The following is a 21,416-nucleotide window of genomic DNA, read 5'->3' on the forward strand; positions in this document are numbered from 1 at the left end:
AAGGATGTTCTCTGTTTCTTCACATCTTCTCTAAGAGAGGGAGGTAAGCAGCTTTTTCTTCCTGATGAGAAACCAAAGCCCAGAGGAGGTCACACGGCAAGTAAGTGGCCAAGCAAGGATTCAAACACAGATCTGACCCACCCCAAAGTCACTCCTCACCTCCCTGTTATCTTCCAACAATGTTCCCTGTTCCACTAGAGTCCCCGGAGTTAAGTAGAGTGCCTGGTCCCATAAAGCACTCGATAAACATTTGTTTGAATTGAAAAATTACATACACAAGGATAGAGCTTGCTGAGGATGGAGAAGTCCCCTTCCCCATTCATTCATTCTTTATTTCACTCATTCAGCAACTGCTCATTACCTCCTCTGCCAAGCTCGCTGCTGGAGGTACAGAGATGATCAGATGGGCCCTGACCTTGATGAGTCTGGGAGGACACAGACAGGTGATGGGGGCAGTTCAGTGAGGTTTCTACCGGGATGGGGAAAGCACAGAGATTGTGGGAACACGGAGCACTGAGCCCAGCCGGGTGGGGAGGGGATTAGGCAGGGTTTCCTATAGGAGGTGATATTTAAACTGAGACCTGAAAGATGGATCAAAGTGAGTGATACAGAGATGGTGGGGGAAGGGAGGATTCCAGATGGGAATGCCATGTACCAGGACCAGAGGTGAGAGGGGTTTGGCCTCTGCCAGCTCTCTTCTGGGCTTCCTTAACTGGCCTAACCTCTACATTCCCAGAGTGGGGAAGGGCCACAGCCAACCATCTATTAGTGCACAGCCAGCCCAGCAAACCAACATTCGGAATGACGGAATGCATTTTTAAACGATAAAGATGATTGTAGTTTTCTAATCTTTTATATTTTTTTAAATTAAAAAAACTAGGCTGGCATGATGGCTCATGCCTGTAATCCTAGCACTCTGGAAGGCTGAGGCAGGAGGATCCCTTGAGCTCAGGAGTTCAAGACCAGCCTGAGCAAGAGTGAGACCCAGTCTGTATTTAAAAAATAGAAAAAATTAGCCAGACGTGGTGGCATGTGCCTGTAGTTCCAGCTACTCGGGAGGCTGAAGCAGCAGCATCCCTTGAGCCCAGAAATTTAAGGTTGGTGTCAGCTGGGTTGACAATACAGCACTCTAGCCTGGGAAACAGAGCAAGACTGTCTCAAAAAAAAAAAAAATTTAAAGAAACTTTTTTTCTGATTTTTACAAAAGTTATAAAGTACGTGCCTTTTGTAGAAAATCTAGTAAACTATAACAAAAGCAGCGTGGGCAATAGAGAGAGGAAAGGGGCCTGAAATCAGAGAGGTTTGTGTTTGAATCAGAGTTCAGTCCTTCCCTAGCTATGCAACCCTGAGAAAGTCACCTTTTCTCTCTGTACTTCAGGGTCCTCATCTGAGAAATAGAACTGCTGATGTCTATGGCATGGACAAGGACACCCATAGGTGCAAGAATTTGCCCAAAATCTCATAAGCTGGTCATATCTATCCGACTGGAAACCTGTGGTCTGACTCAGAGACCCTGAAAGAGAAGAGGCAGCCCAGACAAGCCCAGGTTCCAGAGTCTGGTCCAGTCTGTGTTCACCCGCTGCCAAGACTGCAGCTGGCAGAGAGCCTTGCAGAGGGGATGGCAAGTGTGGCTGTGGCCCAAGCAGGATCCCCTCCAGCCGCTGAGTGTGGGCTGAGGAAGGGGTCCAGGCCTGAGTAGTCCACTTCCATCCCAGCCTAGATCTGAGGCCTCTGCTAAGAGATCTAACACTTCCCTTTCAGCCTCTCCCTGGCAACCTGGCCCGGCACCCTCTAGGATGTGATCTCAGTTTAATAATTTAGCAGATGCAGACAAAGATAGCAGCTCTGAAAATAACCCAGTCGGGCCCCAGCCTCCATCTCCCCTTTCCTCAACAGACTCCCCCGCCCTCCCCACAAGGTCTCTGGTTGCCCTACACCTGTCCGTGCCCTGCCTGCCAGTGAACCCCTGATTCCACACCTCCTCATCCTCCTAGTCCTTCTCCTTCTTCCTTCTCTTCACCTTTCCTTTCTCTCTATTCTCATGTTAAGAGGTTTTACGTCATGACGTCATTACATCATTAGGGCTTAAAGGAATCTTTCGTAGAAGCCAGAAGATTTGGGTTTAATTCACTGTGTGGACTCCAGCAAGTCCTTCTCCTCTCTGAGCCTCTGTCCCTGCATTTGTAAAATGAGGACTCCGGATTCCTAAATGTGGCATGAACAAAATGAGGGCGGGGGGACAATTACCTGGACAGGGGACGGGATGTCTTCCCCAGGAAGGCACAGCTGCAGTGTCAATGTCATCTCAGTCTTTAGCACTATAATTTATCCTGCTGCTCCATAGAGAGAGCTCAGGTTTTCTTTTTTCTTAATTTCTCTTGTGATGAGATTTTTTTTTTTTTTTTTTTTTTTAAGACAGAGTCTCGCTCTGTTGCCTGGGGTAGAGTGCCATGGCGTCAGCCTAGCTCACAGCAACCTCAGACTCCTGGGCTTAAACAATCCTTCTGCCTCAGCCTCCAGAGTAGCTGGGACTACAGGCATGCGCCACCATGCCCGGCTAATTTTTTTCTATATATATTTTTAGCTGTCCAAATCATTTCTTTATATTTTTAGTAGAGACGGGGTCTCGCTCTTGCTCAGGCTGGTCTTGAACTCCTGACCTTGAGCCGTCCTCCCGCCTCGACCTCCCAGAGTGCTAGGATTACAAGCGTGAGCCACCGCGCCCGGCCTTGTGATGAAATGTTTGCCCTAGTTATTATTCCTAGAATAAAAGGCTGTGACCTGTGTTCACAATGGAGGTAACAGGTTCCATGTGTTTTTGATGCTTCATCATTTTTTTTGCAGTTTTCATGGTTTGATTTAAACACAAGTACCACATACACATGAACTGTCTATTCATTTTCTTCACTGCACAACCTAGCATTGGGATTGGTGACTGAGGTGGCCAGCTGGGCTGTGCTTTCCAGGATGGCTTTGTGCTTCTTGGAGGAAACACTGTGAACAATCTCAGCACAGTAAAATGTGTCGCACATCAGCAGCACTTCCAGCTCCTTGACCTTGTGAACCAGAAACTTCCAGGAGCCACTGGGCAGCATGTGCTGTGTGTTATTGATGCCATAACCAATATTAGGCACCAGGATCTGGCCCTTGAATCTTCCGCACCCTTTTGTCAGTACCTCTGGGTTTCTGCCAGTTATGCTTAATTTTTTTTTTTTTTTTTGAGGCAGAGTCTTGCTCTGTTGCCCGGGTTGGAGTGAGTGCCATGGCGTCAGCCTAGCTCACAGCAACCTCAAACTCCTGGGCTCAAGCGATCCTACTGCCTCAGCCTCCCAAGTAGCTGGGACTACAGGCATGCGCCACCATGCCCAGCTAACTTTTTCTATATATATTTTTAGTTGTCCAGCTAATTTCTTTCTATTTTTAGTAGAGACGGGGGCGGGGGGGCGGGTCTCACTCTTGCTCAGGCTGGTCTCGAACTCCAGACCTCGAGCGATCCACCTGCCTCAGCCTCCAGAGTGCTAGGATTTCAGGTGTGGGCCACTGCGCCCGGCCGAGTTATGCTTAATTTTGACAAATCAGTCTGGCTGGTGCCGGATGAACTTCTTGGTCCTCTTTTTGACGATCTTGGTCTTCACAGGGTCTGAGAGCAGCTGTCATGCCCAGTAGGAGATGGCTGCCACCTCCATAGGCAGTGCCAAAGAAGAGTTTCATCGCATTTCTGACAAGTAGAAATTATACCCCTTCCCCCTTGAAACGTGGCTCAAACCACCCCACTTTTAAGGTCTCAGTTTTCACATCTCTAAAATAGCCAGGTGTTGAAGGGTAAGTAGGACAAGGTCAGCTCCATAAGGGCTGAGATTGTGTATTCCCACGCATTCATTCAGCAACGTAATTAAGCACATCCTATGCAGCAGGCACTGTGCTAGGGCCACAGCAGTAAATACGAGAGGCACGATCCCTGTTTCCACAAGGCTTACATCTCAGAAATCAAAATAATTAAACCCCAAGAAGTGTGCCATGAAGGAATAATAAAATACCTGCTATTATTTATTTAGTGCTTGCTCTGTGCCGGGTACTGATCCTATGAGGTACTAGTATTAGCACGCCCCATTTTACAGGTGAGGAAGCCGAAGGACAGAGAGATGAATGGCTAGGGTCATGTGGTTGCGGAGCGGTAGAACTAGGCAGTGTGCCTCCACAGTGCTTCCTAGAGATCATGACCAAGGACTAAACTAGTGATACGATGGAAAAGGGAGTCAGAGAGGGTTTCTCCTTAGGAGGTGACATTGAAGCTGAGACCTGAAACATGAGCAGGAATCAGTCACGTGGAATTGGGGAGCAAGATTTCCCAGCAGAAAAAATAGCCAGTGCAAAGGCCCCGAGACAGGAAGATCGGTGTGTTCGGTGCCTAGTGAACCAGCAGGAAAATGGGGAAGACTAAGGTCGAAACGCAACCTGGGCCTGGAGGCCGGGGTGAGGGTTTCAGATTTTGCTCTAAGTGCAGGGAAGCCGTTGAAAGGTTTATGTCTGGGACCAACATGATCTAATTAGTTTTAAAAGATCATGCTGTCTGCTATGTAGAGAGTGGATTGAAAGGGACCATGAGGGGAATGAGGGAGACCAGTTAGGAGATTACGGCGGTAATCCCACCGAGAAAGCGCAGTGCCAGGCATGCTGGCATGGGCTGGGAGGGGGGACGGATTTGAGGTTTATTTGGAGATGAACCAGAGGACTTGTGGATGGATTAGTGTGGGGATGAGGGAATGCCCTCTGGGTTTGTAGATGAAGCAGCAGGATGGATTATGGTACCCTTGACTGAATGTGAGGAAAACCAACGAAGGAGCAATTTTGGCAAAAAAAATCAAGGTCAAGAATTTGTTTTCCCTAAATGATAATTACTTTACTACAAAAATAACATCCACGAAATGGGAAGAACACTATCTTCAGATGGCCTTCCCTTGTGGGTCTGCTTTCGCCCCTTCACGGCCAGGGCTGGAGGGTGGCTGGGCTCTCCCTGCCCTGCTCCCCGGTCTTGTCTGACCGAAAACCAGTTATTCTTCCCGCTCTTCTTGAATCTCTGCCCCGGGACCCAAAGGGCCCTGGACAGCCTTGCACCACAGCACTGAACTGTCGCCTCTCACACTATTGGCATCTCTGGGGCAAGGTTTGTCTCCTCCCACGCACCGTGGGCTCCCCCGGTCACTTGCCGAGTCTTGTCCCTCTCTGTACCCGCACTGCTCAGCCCAGGGCAAGGCACACAGCAGGGGCTCAGTGGGAATCCTTAGTTTCCCCACCTTGATGACTTGGTGGCTACCCCTCCTACCCTCACTCCCAGCCCACCCCAGCTCAGCACACCTGCCAGGGACTTTGTGTCTCCACTGTTGCTGGCTCAGCCAAGCCCACTGTGCTCCTCAGTGTCTGATTTGGGAGGCCCTGGGACCTCTGGCAAACCCCGCTCATTCCCCTCTGCCTTTGAATTTCAGGTTTCCTCAGGCCAAACCCAGGGGGTTGTGCTCAACTGTTACACTGGTGGCCTCCAATGAACCAGGCCTCCATGTATCCATGCCCTCGTGTGGTCCCTTTCCATGGTGACTCTGGGCTTGGCTGTATGTATGACTTGCTTTGGCCAAGGGGACATCAAGAAGTATGAGGCTTCCAGTTGACCATATCTCCTGAACAAAAGAAGAAGGAAACAAGCAGAGGTTCGATCAGCATCTGCACATGGGGCTTGTCCTCTTGGAAGGCAGCTGCCATCTGTGAAAAACATCAGCTAGGCCAGGTATGGTGGTGCACACCTTAGTCCCAGCTACTTGGGAGGCTGAGGCAAGAGGATACTTGAGCCCAGGTGTTTGAGGCTGCACTGAGCTATGATCGCACCTGTGAATATTATAGCCACTGCACTCCAGCCTGGGCAACATAGCAAGACCCGTATCTTTAAAATATAAAAATAAAAAAGGTCTGCTAGACTTCTGAATGACGAATGCCACGGAGGAGGACAAGCCGTCCTGGACAATCCACCCCCAGCCAAGCTCCCAGCTGAGTGTAGCCACACAAACGACCCCAGGTGAAGCCAGCAGGACTGCCCTGCTGAGCCCCAAACCACAGAATTTTTAGAAATAATATATCATTCTTGTTTCAAGCTACTAAGTTTTGGGGGTAGTTTGTTTCCCTGAAATAAAGGACTTCCACATCCGATCCTGTGGGATCTGCCTCCAGAGTACATCGTGGACCCGACCATGTCTCACCCTGTCCCGGGCTCCATCGTCTCTCCCCGGCGTCACTCCATCAGCCTCCTCCCTGGACTCCCTGCATCCATCGTGCCCTCCTGCAATCGCCACACAGCAACCAGAGAGCGGCTTTTGAGGCACTGGTCGGATCAAGCCACTCCCCTGCTCAAGACCCTCCAGTCAGATGGAAAGACATACTCCCCAGTAGCCTTGAGAGTCCTGTGCCACCCAGAGCCCGCGCCTCTCTCTGTCCCCATCTCCACTCCCTGTCCCCTTGCTCCCTGCGCTCCAGTGACACTGGCCTCCTTCCTGTTCCTTGACCACGCTGGGTTCGTCCCCACCTCAGGGCCCTGCCGCAGTCGTTCACTCTGCCTGGAAGACTCTTCCTCTCCCTCTTTTAGTTCTCAGCTTAAATGTCTCCCCCAGGAAGGCTATTTACAGAAGAGGAAACTGAGGCTTGGAGAAGGAAGTGAGGTCATTTCCCAAGTTCACACAGTTAGGCAGAGGCTGGGCGAAGATTCCATCCTAGGTCTGTTTGACCCCCACTCCAGGCTCTTTCTGCCACCCCACTGGTTTGGGAGGTAAATGTGGTGGTCATGGGCTCTTGAGAGAGGGGAAGGGTCGGGGGACTTACTCCTTCCACAAACACTGCCAGCCGTGGCCTTTGGCCCCGGCTCTGAGCTGGGTGCTGGAAACTCGGGGCTTAGTCAGACCTGACCTTGCCCTCTGGAGCTCCAGTGGGGAAATGGAAAGCAGCAGGGGAAGTTGAGGCCACGCGGGCTCAGACAGCCCCTGAGTGAGCTCAGGGAGACAGCCTCCTAGCTGGGGGCTCTCTGGGAGGGCTTCAGAGAGGGCATGGGGTTGGCTGGGGTGGGCAGAATATGGAGGTGGTGTTCAGTGACCAGGGCAGCCTATAGCTGCCTGTGAGCGACCAGGAGACTCAGCACTGGCCATGCGTAACCACGCCACTGTGTGTGCGCGTGTGGGGGGGTGGGGGCAGGTGTGTGTCAGAGTGAGGGAGCCGTGCGGTGGGGGCAGGTGTGTAGTAGGCAAGAGAAGGGCTGAATGAGACTAACGCCCTGAGAGTCTGAGTGTCTTGCCCCAGCTCACAAAGCCCAAAGCCACTAACTAGCAAAGGCAGGATTTGAACCCCACAGAGCCAGGTGAAGGAACAAGGTCCACCTTCGCCAGGGCCCACCACTTACTCACTACGTGACCTTGACTAAGCTGGTTCCCCCCTGAGCCTCATTTCCTCATCAGCAAATTGAAGGGGTTGGATGAAGTTTCTTTTAGTACAAGGACGCTGTGGAAAATACTTCTATGGGGGCTTGAAACCAAATTCAGAACCAAAGAAGCAGCCCCTGCCTCAACCCAGTACAAGATGGCTCCTCAGCCTGCAGCTCCAGGCCCAGTAACCGGTGGACCTGGGGCCTCCCACCCAACAGTGTACCCTACAGTTCCAGAAGCTCCTACGGCCCAGCTCCTGAGAATTCCCAGGCTCTAGCTGCACCTCTATCCCTGGTGTCCCCCTAGCCCACAGCCCACCTCACCAGCCCCTCCTCTGCCACGGTAACACCCAGCTTCCACTGGTTCTCTCCAGCCTCTAGGACACACCATCCTTTGGTCACTGACAGAAATGGGAGTCTGGGTGCAGTGGCTTAGACCTGTAATCCCTGCACTTTAGGAGGCAGAGGTGGGAGGACAGGAGTTCAAGACCAGCCTGGGCAACATAGCAAGACCCCATCTCTAAAAGAAATAAAAAATAAAAGTTAGCTAGACGTAGTGGTGCATGCCTATAGTCCCAGCTACTTGGGAGGCTGAGGTGGGAGGATTGCTTGGGCTCAAAAAAAAAAAAAAAAGATCACTTTACAAGGGTTTAAGTTGAACAACTACAAAAACCCCAAAAAAACAAAAAAAGTTAATCAGTAAAAAAATATACACACAGACCAAACAAAATAAAAAATAATGCAAAAAAAAAAAAAAAAAAGAAAGAAAGAAAGAAAGAAGAAAAGGGAGGGGATACTCTGAATGGTCCCTGGCCCATTGTCTGACCTGTGGAGACAACCTGACCAATCAGAGCAGCTGAGGTAGCGTCATGTCACACATTCCAATTCTGCCTCATCCTACACCGTTCTGCTCCCTTCCACCCCTCCCCGCTGGGTTCCCTGTCCATTGGTTCCATTCCATTTATTCCATTCAGAATTCCAGGAAATTCTATCTGAGGAAAGAAGAGTAAAACAGGCAGAATTGGAACCAATTTATGGAGGAAATTTTTTTTAATCTCAAAATATTAAGGCGGTACAAATGTTTCAGGTTACATGGATTGCTTTTGTAATGCTTCAGTCCTGGCTATAGGTGTGCCCATCATCAAATAGTGTTCAAAGTACCCACTAGGTAGGTTTTTTTCCCGTCCCCTCTTTCCTTCCCCCTACAAAGTATAATATAATTTCAGAAAGGAATTCGTGGGCAGAGAACCCTCTATTCTGCTGGAGATTGGGGAAGCCTCCAAGTGTCCAGTGTCTGGGGTACGCAGGGGAACACTGCAAAGATCTCAGGCTCTGAACCAGAATGAACTTGGGCTCAGCTCTGGGCACTGCCACTTACTAGCTGTGTGACCCTGGGCAAGTGGCTCAAATCTCTGAGCCTCTGTTTTTCTTAGCTATAAAACGGGGGTTTGGGATCTATTTACTGAGTTATTGTGAGGATTAAATGGAATAAGGCACATCGTACACCTAACACCGCAGGCGGTCATGGTCAGTCATAGTAATCTGTTCTGTTTATTCTCAGAGGCAGCCGTCTTGCCCTTGAGAGTCCTGGCCCCAGAATGGCTAGGGGGTGAAGATGGGCAGAAGCGGGTAAAATAAAATAGCTAACATCTATTTAGCACTTACCATGTGTGTAATCACCACATGAAAAGAAACTTACTACCTACACTTTACAGATGAGGAGTCTGAGGCACAGAGAAGTTCAATAACTTGTCCAAAGTCACATAGCTGGGAAGAATATGAGCTGGGGCACAAATTCAGGCCACTGTGCTGTCCTGCCTCATGTTAAACCCCTTTTCGCACGAGAAATGCTGAGGTTCAAAGAAATTAAGTTCACACCCCAGCTGAACAGGGTAGCATCTAGCATTCCAAGTCAGATGCTGTGACTGTGAAGTTCTGGCAATTTCTACTGTTGTGTGCTGCCCCCTACTGCCCTATGGGAGAAGCACACCAGAGGCAAGGGGCAGATCACCAAGGAAGAGAGGGAGAGAGGAAGAGACAGAGGCGGGCTCCACATGCCACCGCCCACATTCTCCTGACCCACTGCTCCTCCCAGCCCCCAAACTGCAGGTATTGCAGCTTCTAAATAGCACTCTGAGTGGCGTCCATATATGCAATGGTGATATGTCCTGGCTGTCTCACAAATCTCCAAATTCAACAGGTCTAACACTAAGTTTGCATTTTTACACCCCAAACTTGTCCTCCCCAGTCATCTGCATCCACCCAGTAACACAGTCAGAAACCCAAAGTCATCCTTGACATCTCCCTCTTCCTCACAAGCTGTCACCAGCTCAGGAGCCTAAATGGCGGCTGAGGAAGGTGACCAGAAAAGTAAAAATTGCACACAGCAGAGCAACCACGGTCAAAGCAGAGGATCAGGACAGTGGCCCCAGCTCAAGACCAAAAGGCAGAACTGAGCTCAGGAGACTCTGATTACAAAGGCAGGCCTCTGATCCACTAGGAAAGAAGCCCAAACACAGCTTTGAGGGCTTGGAAGAGGGCACAATATGGAGCATTGCACGGTGAGCCCAAAGGATGGGGTTCCCCCCAGCTCCCATCTCCACTCACAATATGGCCTTGGGCAAATGGCCTAACCTTGATGGACCTCAGTTTCCCCATCTGTAAAATGAACATGACAATGCCTATCTCATAGGGCTGTGGTAGGGATCAAATAAAAATGTGTTCGTTTTGAAGACTGTAAAGGAAAATGCGCAGGACAAGTAGGTAGTTCTCTGAAAAATTCATCCCAGTAGATATTTTATTTTATTTTATTTTATTTGGCCAACTTAGTCTAATATCAACATGCAAGTAATGACCTCTTTTTCCTTTGTCACACTGAATGCTGGACCCTTCAGGTACCCTGTTTAGTTTCAGAGTATCATCGGTGGTTTTGTTTTATATATTATTTTATTTATTTATTTTTTTAATTTTTTATTTTTTTGAAGTCAGGGTCTCACTCTGTTGCCCAGGCTAGAGTGCAATGGCATCATCATAGCTCACTGCAACCTCAAACTCCTGGGCTCCAGTGATCCTCCTGCCTCAACCCCCCAAGTAGGTGGGACCACGGGCACGTGCCACCATACCCAGCTAATTTTCGTATTTTTGTAGAGATGGTGTCTATGTTGCTCAAGCCGGTCTCGAACTCCTGGGCTCAAGTGATCCTCCTGCCTTAGTCTCCCAAAGTGCTGGGATTACAGGCATGAGCCACTGCACCCAGCCCCCATTGCTCTTTTCTTAAATAGTTTCTTTCACATATAAATTAGGCTGAACCATATGAATTTGCCATGTTTTTTTCACATCAAAACAGGTCAAATAACAACAATTTCATATGGTCCAACCTAATATTATGCCTAAACATAGAAGTTCCAGTTAATTTTGAACTGTATGAAAAGGATCACATTCCATATGTAATCTTCTGGGACTTGCCTTTTTCCACTCAATATTATCTTACCACAATCCAGCCATGTTGCTATTTTTCATTCATTTTTTATTGCTATATAATTAATTCCTTTGCATGAACATGCCACATTTCTTTATCTCCTGTCAGTGGCATTTGGGTGTTTTCAGTTTGGGGCTACCATGAACAATGTTTTTACTAACATCCTTTTTTTTTTTTTTTTTAATTCAGTCTCCATGGAGACTGTTGAAAATTGGCAATGCCAACTGTATTGCAACTCATCATAGAGGGGTATTGGGAAAAGTTTTTAATTAGCAATAATTGAGCCTCGGATAAACCTCATTGGCTACGATACTGCCACTGCGCAAAGCTCTACTAACATTCTTCTACACATTCCCTCCTGGTGCATGTGTGCAAGAGCTTCTTGTGGCTGTACCCTACGAATGGACTTGCTGGATCTTAAAGCACACAGATGTTCAGCTACACATGATGTGACATCCTCTGAGCTGCATATGAGAAAAAATTGTGTCACTTTCCCCAGGAAGGAGTGTGGACAAGATGTGATGGGAGGGGCTGCCATGGAGGGTCTCTGGTGAAAACTGAACACCTATGCCTAACTCACTCTGGTGATCTCTTCCTACATCCATTATCTTTTTTTTCTTGTTCTTTTTTGCTTCTCTCTTTTTTTTTCTCCATTATCTTTTTTAATCCTCCCAGTTGGAGAGAGGTACTGTTATTTCCACAGGTGAGGCCTAGAGAAGGAAAGTGTCTTGCCCAAAGTCAAACAGTTTATGCCAACTGCTTGAGTAAACGTCTTATAAGCTTCAATTTCTTCATCTGTAGAATGGGAATGATAATACCTGACCCACCTCACAGATTGTGGAAGGATTAAATAATACTGTGCAAGTAAGGGGTTTAGCATGGATCCTGGAAATGATCCTTAAAAGTCACTTGTTTCTTGGCAGTATTGTTAAGTAATTCAGTTGTTATTAAGGAGCAAGGAACCCAGGATAGTCTGAGCTCTGAGTTCTTGCCATCCAATGGTGTTGCCTGTTGCAGAGACGCCCTCAGGATGTGTTGATCATGGTCCATTTTGGCCACCTCTGCTGATCCAGGATGTGTCTTTCAGGGCTGCATAGCCTGGCCCCCTCCTCCACCCCCACCCTACTCTGAACCCCAGAGGCAGGTACTTGTCTTCACCTACAGATTTCCTTGAACAGAAGAGAAGGCGAACTGACCAGCAGGCAAAGGAAGAAATCGGAGCCCAGCGGCTCACTGAGTTGAAAATAATTGTTGAGCACCTAGCATGTGCCACACCTGTGCTGAGTACAAGGAGCATACAGGAACAAGACCAGACCCTGTCCTCAAGGTCAGAGGCTAAAGGAGGAAATAGAAGACAAGAAAACAACAGTGTGTTGGATATTAGGTAGGATAAGGAAGTACAGCTGGACATGGTGGCTCGCACCTGCAGTCCCAGCTACTCAGGAGGCTATAATCAGGAGGATCGCTTAAGGCCAGGAGTTCGGGGCTGTAGTTTGCACATGACCGTGCCTGTGACTAGACACTGCACTCCAGCCTGGGCAACATAGGGAGACCCTGTCTTTAAAAAAAAGAAAGAAAGAAAGAAAGGTACAGGGAATTGTTCCACATAAAAGAAAACCAGTCAGGCTTAGGGGTCAGGGAGAGCTTTCCTGAGCTAGAGCTTTAAGGTCTGGCAGGAGCTCCGCAGACGCTCCGAGGCTGCTGGGACCCCCAGCCGGTTTAAGAGACGAGGAGACTGGGCCCCAGAGCCTCTCTGCCACCCGCCAGGCCTCATTAGCCCGGACTAGGCCCAGCCGAGCCCAACGGCGGTGCTCGCCCAGGGCCCAGGGGCGGGGCCTCAGCCCAGGTGAGCTGCAGCGGCGCTTCGCGGAGGCAGGAAGTGTGTCCCCAGCGGCGGCCCGTGCAGCGCTCCCGCGAGACGCTTACCTGCGACCCAGGTGAGCGGTGAGGGGGACGGGGGAGGGGTTGAGCCGGAGGCGGCTCACCTGGCGGGACAGGTAAGGCCCGCGCGGGCCCGAGGGGGCGCAAACCAGGGCAGTAGCAGTGTGGGGAGCCCCCCGAGGCTGCGCCCGGACGGGGGTTGGGTCCCGGGCCCGGTTCCTCGGGGGCCACCCTCCTACTTCCGGGGTGCGCCGGCCGGGCCGGGGAGCGGCCTGAGCGGGCCCCCGGGCTAGGCGGGCACGGCGGGGTGAGGGGGGCCGCGTTCGCCCTTAGGGCTGCACTGGCTGTGGCGGGAGCCGCTCCCACCCGGCGGGCAGTGTCGGCACGGGGGACAGGCCGAGCTCACCCCGAGGAACCGTGTCAGGACCGGAGAGAGGCTGGGTCCGCCCGCGGGCGGAGGGCCCTTGCAGCTGAGAGGGTGGTGCTCGCCCCGAGGGCGGTGCTGGCGTAGGGGCTGTGCTAGTCCAGGGGGCAGTGTCGGGGTCTGGTTCTCCCTTGCCTCCGGGACTGGGTGCCTGCGGGTGGGGGAGTCTCGGGCTGCACCTTAGGGGCAGGAGACCGAGGGTGCAAGGCTGCCCCGCGCCCAAGCCGACGGCTGTTTCGTGCTCAGGGCTGGAGTGTTCCTCTCGGCCGGGAGTGCGAGGCTTGGCAGAGTTTGGTGCGGCCGGGCCTGTCCTGGGGACTCTGGGAGGAGGGAACGGTACAGATACAGACCCCTGAGTGATTGTGTGTTCTCGGGAACGAAGCGGGGAGAAGGGAGCATCAGTGAGAAGTCCGGGGAAGACGTCCTGGCCCCGGGGATGATCCCTGCAGTGCCTTGGAGTGCGCAGGGACCGAGCCCCTCCCAGGTGCCAGGCCTTGCTCTGCACGCAACATTTCATTTAAACTCCAGGTTTTGGGGGGGCGGGGCATGAAGATACTAACCTCTGTTTTTAAAGATGAGGAAACTGAGGCTAAGAGTCTTGCCCCAGGTCACACAGGAGCAGGGATCCTCCCCTCACTAAACCAAGTGACCAAGGTTCTTAGAATTTCGGAGGTGCAGCAGTGGGGAGGGGTAGATATAGCCTGGAAAAAGCAGGCTGAGTTTGACTTCAGGAGAGTTCAAGGGAGAGAGGGGAGGAGAAAACTGAAGCCAGGCATTGTCCTTATCTCAAGTTTGTTTCCCTCCTTCTCCCACCCATTGGAGATGTGTGGCACATGGGCTCAAGGGACTGGCAGATCATGCTACAAATCCTGCTCCATCCCTTTCCAGCTAGGTGTCTCTGGGCAGGGCACTTCACCTCTGTGAGCTTCAGATTCCTGATCTGTAGAGCGGAGATATAATCTTAGTCACAGAGCATTTGTGGGAGTTAAATAAGGTGAAAGTCCTCTGGCCCATTCACTGCTGTTTTCTCAGCATTTAGCACCATGCTGGGCACCTGGTGGGTGTTCAATAAATATTTGTCGTATGAATTTAATCAATAGTAGTGAGTCCTAAAGCCTTGGAGGTAGGGAAGAGACAATTACCCAGCCCATCATCTGTAACCCCTTGATACTCTTACAACCCCAGATACCTCAGAGCTCAGTGTGGTTGAACAGTGTAGATGTGCCCACCCTCTTCATGAAGGCCTGAGCCTGGGAGACTCAGGGCTTACAACATGAGCCCTCCTTGGGCAAACACTTGTCCATGGAGCTGGCAGCTTTGACTGTCTCTTTCCTCCCAAGTAACAGATGGGATGGGGAAGTAGATCAGAGTCCTCTTTTAAGAGATGGAAGTGGGTAGTGGATAAGAGTCTGGGGCCCAGCTGATTGTGTACAAATAGATATGTGGCTTTAGACAACTTATTTAACCTGTGTGTGCCTCAGTATAGTAATACAGGTGATAATACTACAAAAAGCATTGTGAGAATTCATTGTTTATTATATCTAAAGCACTTAGAACAATGTAAGCGATCAATAATCAACTCTTTCACTACAGTACAAACTCCTGAGGTTAGGGAATTTTATCTGTTTTACCACTGTATCCACAGAATTTGGAACAATGTCTGGCACATGGTAAATATTTGTTAATTGAGTGAATGAATGAATCCATCCCAACCCCGCATTTCTCAAACCCAGGCAGACTTAACCACTTGCCTCTGGGTTGTAAGGGACTTTAATGTTGCCTATTTCAATTTCAGTTTGCATAACTTTGTAGATGGTATTAATATTTCACCCCACCCCGCATAAGACTGCTGGTCCCCACTCTGATCAGCCTAGAACCTAAGTCCTTTTTCTTTCCACCCAATGGTCTTGGTTCTACCCTGAGGTCACATAGAATGTGTCAGTCCCCTGAAGCTCCTAGTGTACCAAGACACTGAGGCAGAAAAGAATCAGACACAGTCCCTGCACCTCAGGGTCATGGTCCTTGGGGAGATGTTTATCTTCAAACAATGGGTACAAGGCAGACCCAGCTGACAGAGACCCCCATGGGGAGAGGGTCTCCCGTCTGACTAGGGGTTCTGGAAGTCCCTGGAAAAGGAGTTCTGAGTAGGGCCAGGGGAGTAGGTTGAAGAATTGTAGGAATAGTTAAAGAACTGTATTCTTCACATCCCCACTGAACAGTGGCTAACATTCCCTTCCTCTCTTTCTTTCTCTACACACACCTACATCCTGGTTTTTTGTATGTCTGAGCCATTTGAGATTAGGTTGCAGACATCATGCCCCTTTACTCCTAAATGCTTCAATGTATATTTCCTAAGAATATGCTATATCTTATATAACCATAGTAATCAAATTCAGAAAATTTAACATTGATTATAATACTATTAAATAATATACAGTTTGTTTTCGAATTTCACAAATTATCCACATTATCCAATTTCTAATTTTTCCTCCTAATCCTGGAAACATTCTAGGATCACGCTGCATTTAGTTGTTATGTCCCTCAGTTTGGGCTTATCTGATATTTATTTCCTCATGATTACATTCAGGTTTTGCATTTTTGGCAGGAATACTTCATAAATGATGTTGTATCCTTCTTAGTGCATAGATTCGGGAGGAGCATGATGTCAGTTCAACCCACTGTTGGTGATATTAACTTTGATCATTTGATTAGAGGTGGTGTCTGTAAGTGTTTGCTGCCAGCAAGTAGGGAGGAATGGAGGTAGCCAGAATGGAGGCCTTGACGGTATTTGGGTGAGAGATGATGACGGTGCTCTTTAGGGAGGTGGCATTGATTTGCCCAAGGCACATAGCCTCTTAGGGCCAGAACTGGGACTAGAACACAGATATTCTGATGCCTGATCCATGTTCCTCACATACCTCCTATTTAAGACCCCAGTGCCATTAAATCAGGGATAAAAAGATAGGGGAACAGTGCCTTAGGAAATCCAAGCTAAGGAGAGTTCCTACCCAGCAACCCCCTACACATGATCAAAGACTCTTCCAAATATCACTGTATAATCTTCCCTGACTTCTGCAGACAGAGTTGTTTATTCCTACAATGCCTTATATATCCTGTATGTTCCATCTTATAAGCTTTTAAGCAACTATTTTCCCTACAAAACCATGTGTGAATCCTCAAGAACAGGGTCTGTAGTTCATTCATCTTTGGTTCTACAGTACCCAACACAGGGCCAGGCTCAGTGTTTATAGAGTGAGTTAAGTCTTAGCTCTGAGCTTCCTAGCAACCAAGGCAGAAGGGGAAAGATCTGTTCTGTGGTTCAGCTTTCTTGTCTAATCAAAGGAAGAAAAACAGTGCTTGGTGTTAAGTGTTGCTAATAGGAAAAATCTGAGTCAGACTGAAATATTAACAGGGTACCTGTTACATTCCCATGTCTGATTTGAAGGATAAGGGGGAGGCAAAAAGGTGTTAATGATCAGGTTCCATAGCAAGTGTCATGGAAAGGCATTTTCCACGGGAGCTTACCAGCAGTAAGAAGAAACTGAGGGAGGCCATTTTGTGGTAAAATATACATAAAATTTACCATTTTAACATTTCTAAAACCCTATTTAAGCATACATTCCTGTGGCATTAAATACATTCACATTGTTGTACAACTATCACCATCATCCATCTCCAGAACTTTTATTTTTTGAGACAGAGTCTCGCTCTGTCACCCTGGATACAGTGCAGTGGCATAGTCATAGCTCACTGCAGCCTCAAACTCCTGGGCTCAAGTGTGATCCTCCTGCCTCAGCCTCCGGAGTAGCTGGGACTACAGGCGTGCACCACCACACCCAGCTAATTTTTTCTATTTTTAGTAGCAACAGCGTCTCACTCTTGCTCAGTCTGGTCCAGAACTTTTTCATCTTCCCCAGCTGAAACTCTCGATTTATTCAATACTCTCCATTCCCTGCCTGCTCCCAGCCGCTGGCAACCAGCAGACAGAACTACTTTCTGTCTCTATGAATTTGACTATTTAAGAGATTTCATATAAGAGGGACCATATAATATTTGTTCTTTGGGGTCTGGTTTATTTCACTTAGCATAAGGTCTTCAGGGTTCACTCATGTTGTAGCATGTATCAGAATTTCATTCCTTTTTAAGGCTGAATAATATTTCATTGTATGTATATACCACATTCTGTTTAGTCATTCGTCCATTGATGGACATTTGGGTTGTCTCTACCTTTTGGCTAATGTGAACAATGCTGCTGTGAACATTGGCATATAAACTTCTGTTTGAGTCCCTGCTTTCATTTCTTTTCTTTTTTTTTTCTGAGACAGAGTCTCACTCTGTTGCCCAGGCTAGAGTGCCGTGGCATCACCTAGCTCACAGCAACCTCAAACTCCTGGGCTCAAGCGATCCTCCTGCCTTAGCCTCCCGAGTAGCTGGGACTACAGGCATGTGCCACCATGCCCGGCTAATTTTTTCTATGTTTTTAGTTGTCCAGCTAATTTCTTTCTATTTTTAGTAGAGACAGGGTCTTGCTCTTGCTCAGGCTGGTCTCGAACTCCTGAGCTCAAGTGATCCACCTGGCTCAGCCTCCCAGAGTGCTAGGATTACAGGCATGAGCCACTGTGCCCAGCCTGCTTTCATTTCTTTTGGGCACATACCCAAAAGTGGAATTGCTACTGATGTGGTAATTCTATGTTTAATGTTTTGAGGACCCCCCATACTGTTTTCCACAGCAGCTGCTCCATTTTACATTCCTGCCAGCAATGCAAGGGTTCCAGTGTCTCCACATCCTTGCCAACACTTGTTATTTTCTGTTTGTTTTTTTGTACAAATTGAATTTCTCTAATCTGAAAATCCAAAGTCCAAAGTGCTCCAAAATTTGAAACGTTTTGAGCGCTGACATGATGCTCAAAGGAAATGCTCACTGGAGCATTTTGGATTTCAGATTTTTGGATTAGGAATGTTCAACTGGTAAGTACAATGTACGTAATCCAAAATCCAAAAAAAATCCCAAACCCAAAATATTTCTAGATGCAAGATTTCAGATAAGGGATGTTCATCCCAATGGGTGTGAAGTCCCTCGAGATTTTGAAATCTGGGTTAGACCACAGAGAGAACTTCTTCTTTGGGGAGGGAGGGGCACAATAGATTAGGGGTTCTGGGCATACCTGGGCCTGTCCACATCACAAGCCTCTCAGAAACCAGAAGTGTGAAGCTCCTCAGGTCAGCCCAGGAGCTTGTCCCTGACCTCTGATCCTGACTCATTCCTGGCCCCCTGCAGGTGCCTGGCTGCAGCAGACCATGCAGTGAACCATGCCCCGCCCTGGACACCCCCGCCCATCATCTGGGCCTCCACGCTTGGGACCCTGGGAGCAGCCAGCGGAGCTATGTCTGGAGACGTATGACAAGCCATCCCAGCCCCTACCAAGCCGCCGCACTCGTAGGCCAGACCCCAAGGACCCCGGTCACCATGGGCCAGAGAGCATTACCTTCATCTCCGGCTCTGCTGAGCCTGCCACTGAGCCCCCCACCTGCTGCCTGCTATGGCGACCCTGGGTGTGGGACTGGTGCCGGGCTGCCTTCTGCTTCCGCCGCTGCCGGGATTGTCTCCAGCGCTGTGGAGTCTGTGTGCGGGGCTGCAGCCCCTGCTTGTCTGCCAGGGACTCCACTGAAGAGGCTGCTGAAGCCAGCTGGGCCAAGGAGCACAATGGCGTGCCCCCTAGCCCCGACCGTGCACCCGCCAGCCGGCGGGATGGCCAGCGGCTCAAGTCAACCATGGGCAGCAGCTTTAGCTACCCTGATGTCAAGCTCAAAGGCATCCCTGTATATCCCTACCGCACCACCACCTCCCCAGCCCCTGACGCGGACTCCTGCTGCAAGGAGCCACTGGCCGAGCCCCCACCCACACGGCACAGCCTGCCGAGCACCCTTGCCAGCAGTCCCCGCGGCTCTGAGGAATACTACTCCTTCCATGAGTCGGACCTGGACCTGCCCGAGATGGGCAGCGGCTCCATGTCGAGCCGAGAGATCGATGTGCTCATCTTCAAGAAGCTGACGGAGCTGTTCAGCGTGCACCAGATCGATGAGCTGGCCAAGTGCACATCAGACACTGTGTTCCTGGAGAAGACCAGTAAGATCTCGGACCTCATCAGCAGCATCACGCAGGACTATCACCTGGATGAGCAAGATGCTGAGGGCCGCCTGGTACGCGGCATCATTCGCATCAGTACCCGAAAGAGCCGTGCCCGCCCACAGACCTCAGAGGGACGTTCGACTCGGGCTGCTGCTGCCCCTGACAGTGGCCATGAGACCATGGTGGGCTCAGGTCTCAGCCAGGATGGTAGGTGGCGCCCCATGGGACCAAGGGGCAGAGTAGGGGAGGCTCTGGCTAAGGGAGGGTTGGACTGGGGTCTCTGGCCATTGTGGGCCACCCCTCAGCAGGTCCTCACTCCTCTTTTCTCACAAGTCTTGCCATCCTCCTCCCCAGCTCCCTCCCTGGCCCTTCCCAGTGAGGTCTGAGCAAGGTTGAGAGACATGCAGACCCTGGCAGCTCTCTGGCCATTGTTGCTGTCCCCAGAAAGGACAAGGTTCTCTCTCCATTCAACAAGCTCACCTAACAGGCTCCTCCTTCCCTGCTATCACCTGCCAGAGTAGCTTCTAGGCCTGGCCTGGTTAACAGGACTGGGGGACCCACTTGAATTTAGACCTCTGACCCCATCTGGCCTAACCAAAACAACTACCCAACACAGCATGTGTGCGCACACACTATCTATGTGTCTTTGTTTTAAGCATTAGTTTTTTAGCCCTGCCCAGGGGTGAGAGGCTCCTCCCCCATTGGGCTGGGAGCAGAAATGGAGAGTGGGGATGTGATAATGACCATTGCCCTCCCCATGTTCCCTCCCCAGAACTGACAGTGCAGATCTCCCAGGAGACGACAGCAGATGCCATCGCCCGGAAGCTGAGGCCTTATGGAGCCCCAGGTGTGGTCCTGACCTGAGGAGGAGTACAAAGGGTGGGGGGACTACCCTAGGGGACCCTCACATGCCCCTCTCCCAGCTTCCTTCCCGGGGTGGTGAACATGGCATCCAAAAGGTACAAGGGGCCTGAGCAGCCACAGACCATCCCAGTCCTGCAAACTGGCTTAAAGCAGAGGCCAGGTGCCCAGAACAGGCAAGTGGGAAGTGATCGGACCCCAACCTTTAAGTCCAGGTCACTGGGGAGGAAGGTGACCCTATGTGGAAAGGCACCCTGTGTGGATTCTGCTGCTGTCTTACCCTTCACAGCAACCCCCTGGGAGCAAGACCATTATACTTTTATAGAGAGGGAGGCCAGGGCTCAGAGAGGTCCAGAAACTGAGTCACCCAGCCAGGACCCGACTGACCCAGGCTCAAGTCCTCTGCTCCTTCTCAGCAGGCTTCTCCTTGGCTATGGATTCTGGATGAGCTCTGTCCCCTGAGCCTGTTTCCTCCTCTCCCTTCCCCCTCAGGGTACCCAGCCAGCCACGACTCATCCTTCCAGGGCACCGACACAGACTCGTCAGGGGCACCCCTGCTCCAGGTGTACTGCTAACCCCCGCTGGCTCCAGCAGCCACAACCCCTTCTGGGAGAAGCACAGCCTGCAGAATGAAGACGGGGACCAGGAACCCCTTTCGGGGAGGCTGAGCCATGAGCCCAGAAGCAGTGCCCACTCAGCTCCTCCTGCCTTGGCTGACTGGCTCCTGGACCACATGCATTTCACTGGGCCTTAATGTCCACCTCTCCTTCACCCCCAGCTGGCCTGACCCCTGCCTGGGCCTGTTCCTTCCTGCCCATGGTCTTCAGGTAGCGTGATCATGGGAAGCAAGGACTTAGGAATTACCTCCTGGGACTGAATCCTGACTCCATCCCTGTAACATAATGCCCTGACCAACCATGCAGACTTCACCCTCCTTGGGGTATCCAACAGTTCAAAGAAGTTTGCCTTAAATGTGTTGGGTTGGGGAGCAGGCAGTGCCCAACTCTGTTCTGTTCTGTCGAGCAGTTTGTTCTTGTTCTTCACTGATGTTCCATGTTAACATGACCATAGTTTGTAAGCACAAAGGTAACAGACATCTGCCTGGTCATCTCAGTCGTCACACTGTCCTTTCTCTCCTATTTGCGTTGTGTAAGTGCTGCTCAGAGTAGGAGACAGGATCTGGTGTTCG

General features: G+C 50.2%; 1 protein-coding gene, 1 non-coding gene and 1 pseudogene across 3 annotated transcripts; 1 reads left to right on the forward strand and 2 right to left on the reverse strand.

The window, feature by feature from the left end:
- Positions 1-2,891: 2,891 nt before the first annotated feature.
- On the reverse strand, positions 2,892-7,084 carry LOC123634344 (annotated as a pseudogene).
- Positions 7,085-11,120: 4,036 nt separating this feature from the next.
- LOC123636104 lies at positions 11,121-11,261 on the reverse strand. The gene has a single exon (XR_006734324.1). It is a non-coding gene; the product is annotated as a U4 spliceosomal RNA (small nuclear RNA).
- Positions 11,262-12,788: 1,527 nt separating this feature from the next.
- Positions 12,789-21,317, forward strand: KDF1 (keratinocyte differentiation factor 1). Of its 2 annotated transcripts, none has more exons than XM_045545841.1 (4): positions 12,789-12,868; positions 18,515-19,573; positions 20,139-20,213; positions 20,720-21,317. In XM_045545841.1, exons 2-4 carry the CDS (start codon positions 18,547-18,549, stop codon positions 20,800-20,802), a joined length of 1,185 nt encoding a protein of 394 aa, XP_045401797.1. In that variant the 5' UTR covers positions 12,789-12,868; positions 18,515-18,546; the 3' UTR covers positions 20,803-21,317. The 2 variants fall into 2 exon arrangements, with proteins under 2 accessions (XP_045401797.1, XP_045401798.1); XM_045545842.1 differs by having other exon boundaries at positions 12,809-12,928.
- Positions 21,318-21,416: the final 99 nt, after the last annotated feature.

The sequence above is a fragment of the Lemur catta genome, chromosome 3, assembly GCF_020740605.2.
Source record: "Lemur catta isolate mLemCat1 chromosome 3, mLemCat1.pri, whole genome shotgun sequence".
Classification (NCBI taxonomy): domain Eukaryota; kingdom Metazoa; phylum Chordata; class Mammalia; order Primates; family Lemuridae; genus Lemur; species Lemur catta.

What these genes read in the sequence shown, in the direction of transcription:
- KDF1 (XM_045545841.1), top strand. Translation starts at nt 18,547, where the DNA reads ATGCCCCGCCCTGGACACCCCCGCCCATCATCTGGGCCTCCACGCTTG. An exon ending in CTCAGGTCTCAGCCAGGATG is followed by an intron (nt 19,574 to 20,138) that starts GTAGGTGGCGCC and finishes TTCCCTCCCCAG; the next exon opens with AACTGACAGTGCAGATCTCC. An exon ending in GAGGCCTTATGGAGCCCCAG is followed by an intron (nt 20,214 to 20,719) that starts GTGTGGTCCTGA and finishes CTTCCCCCTCAG; the next exon opens with GGTACCCAGCCAGCCACGAC.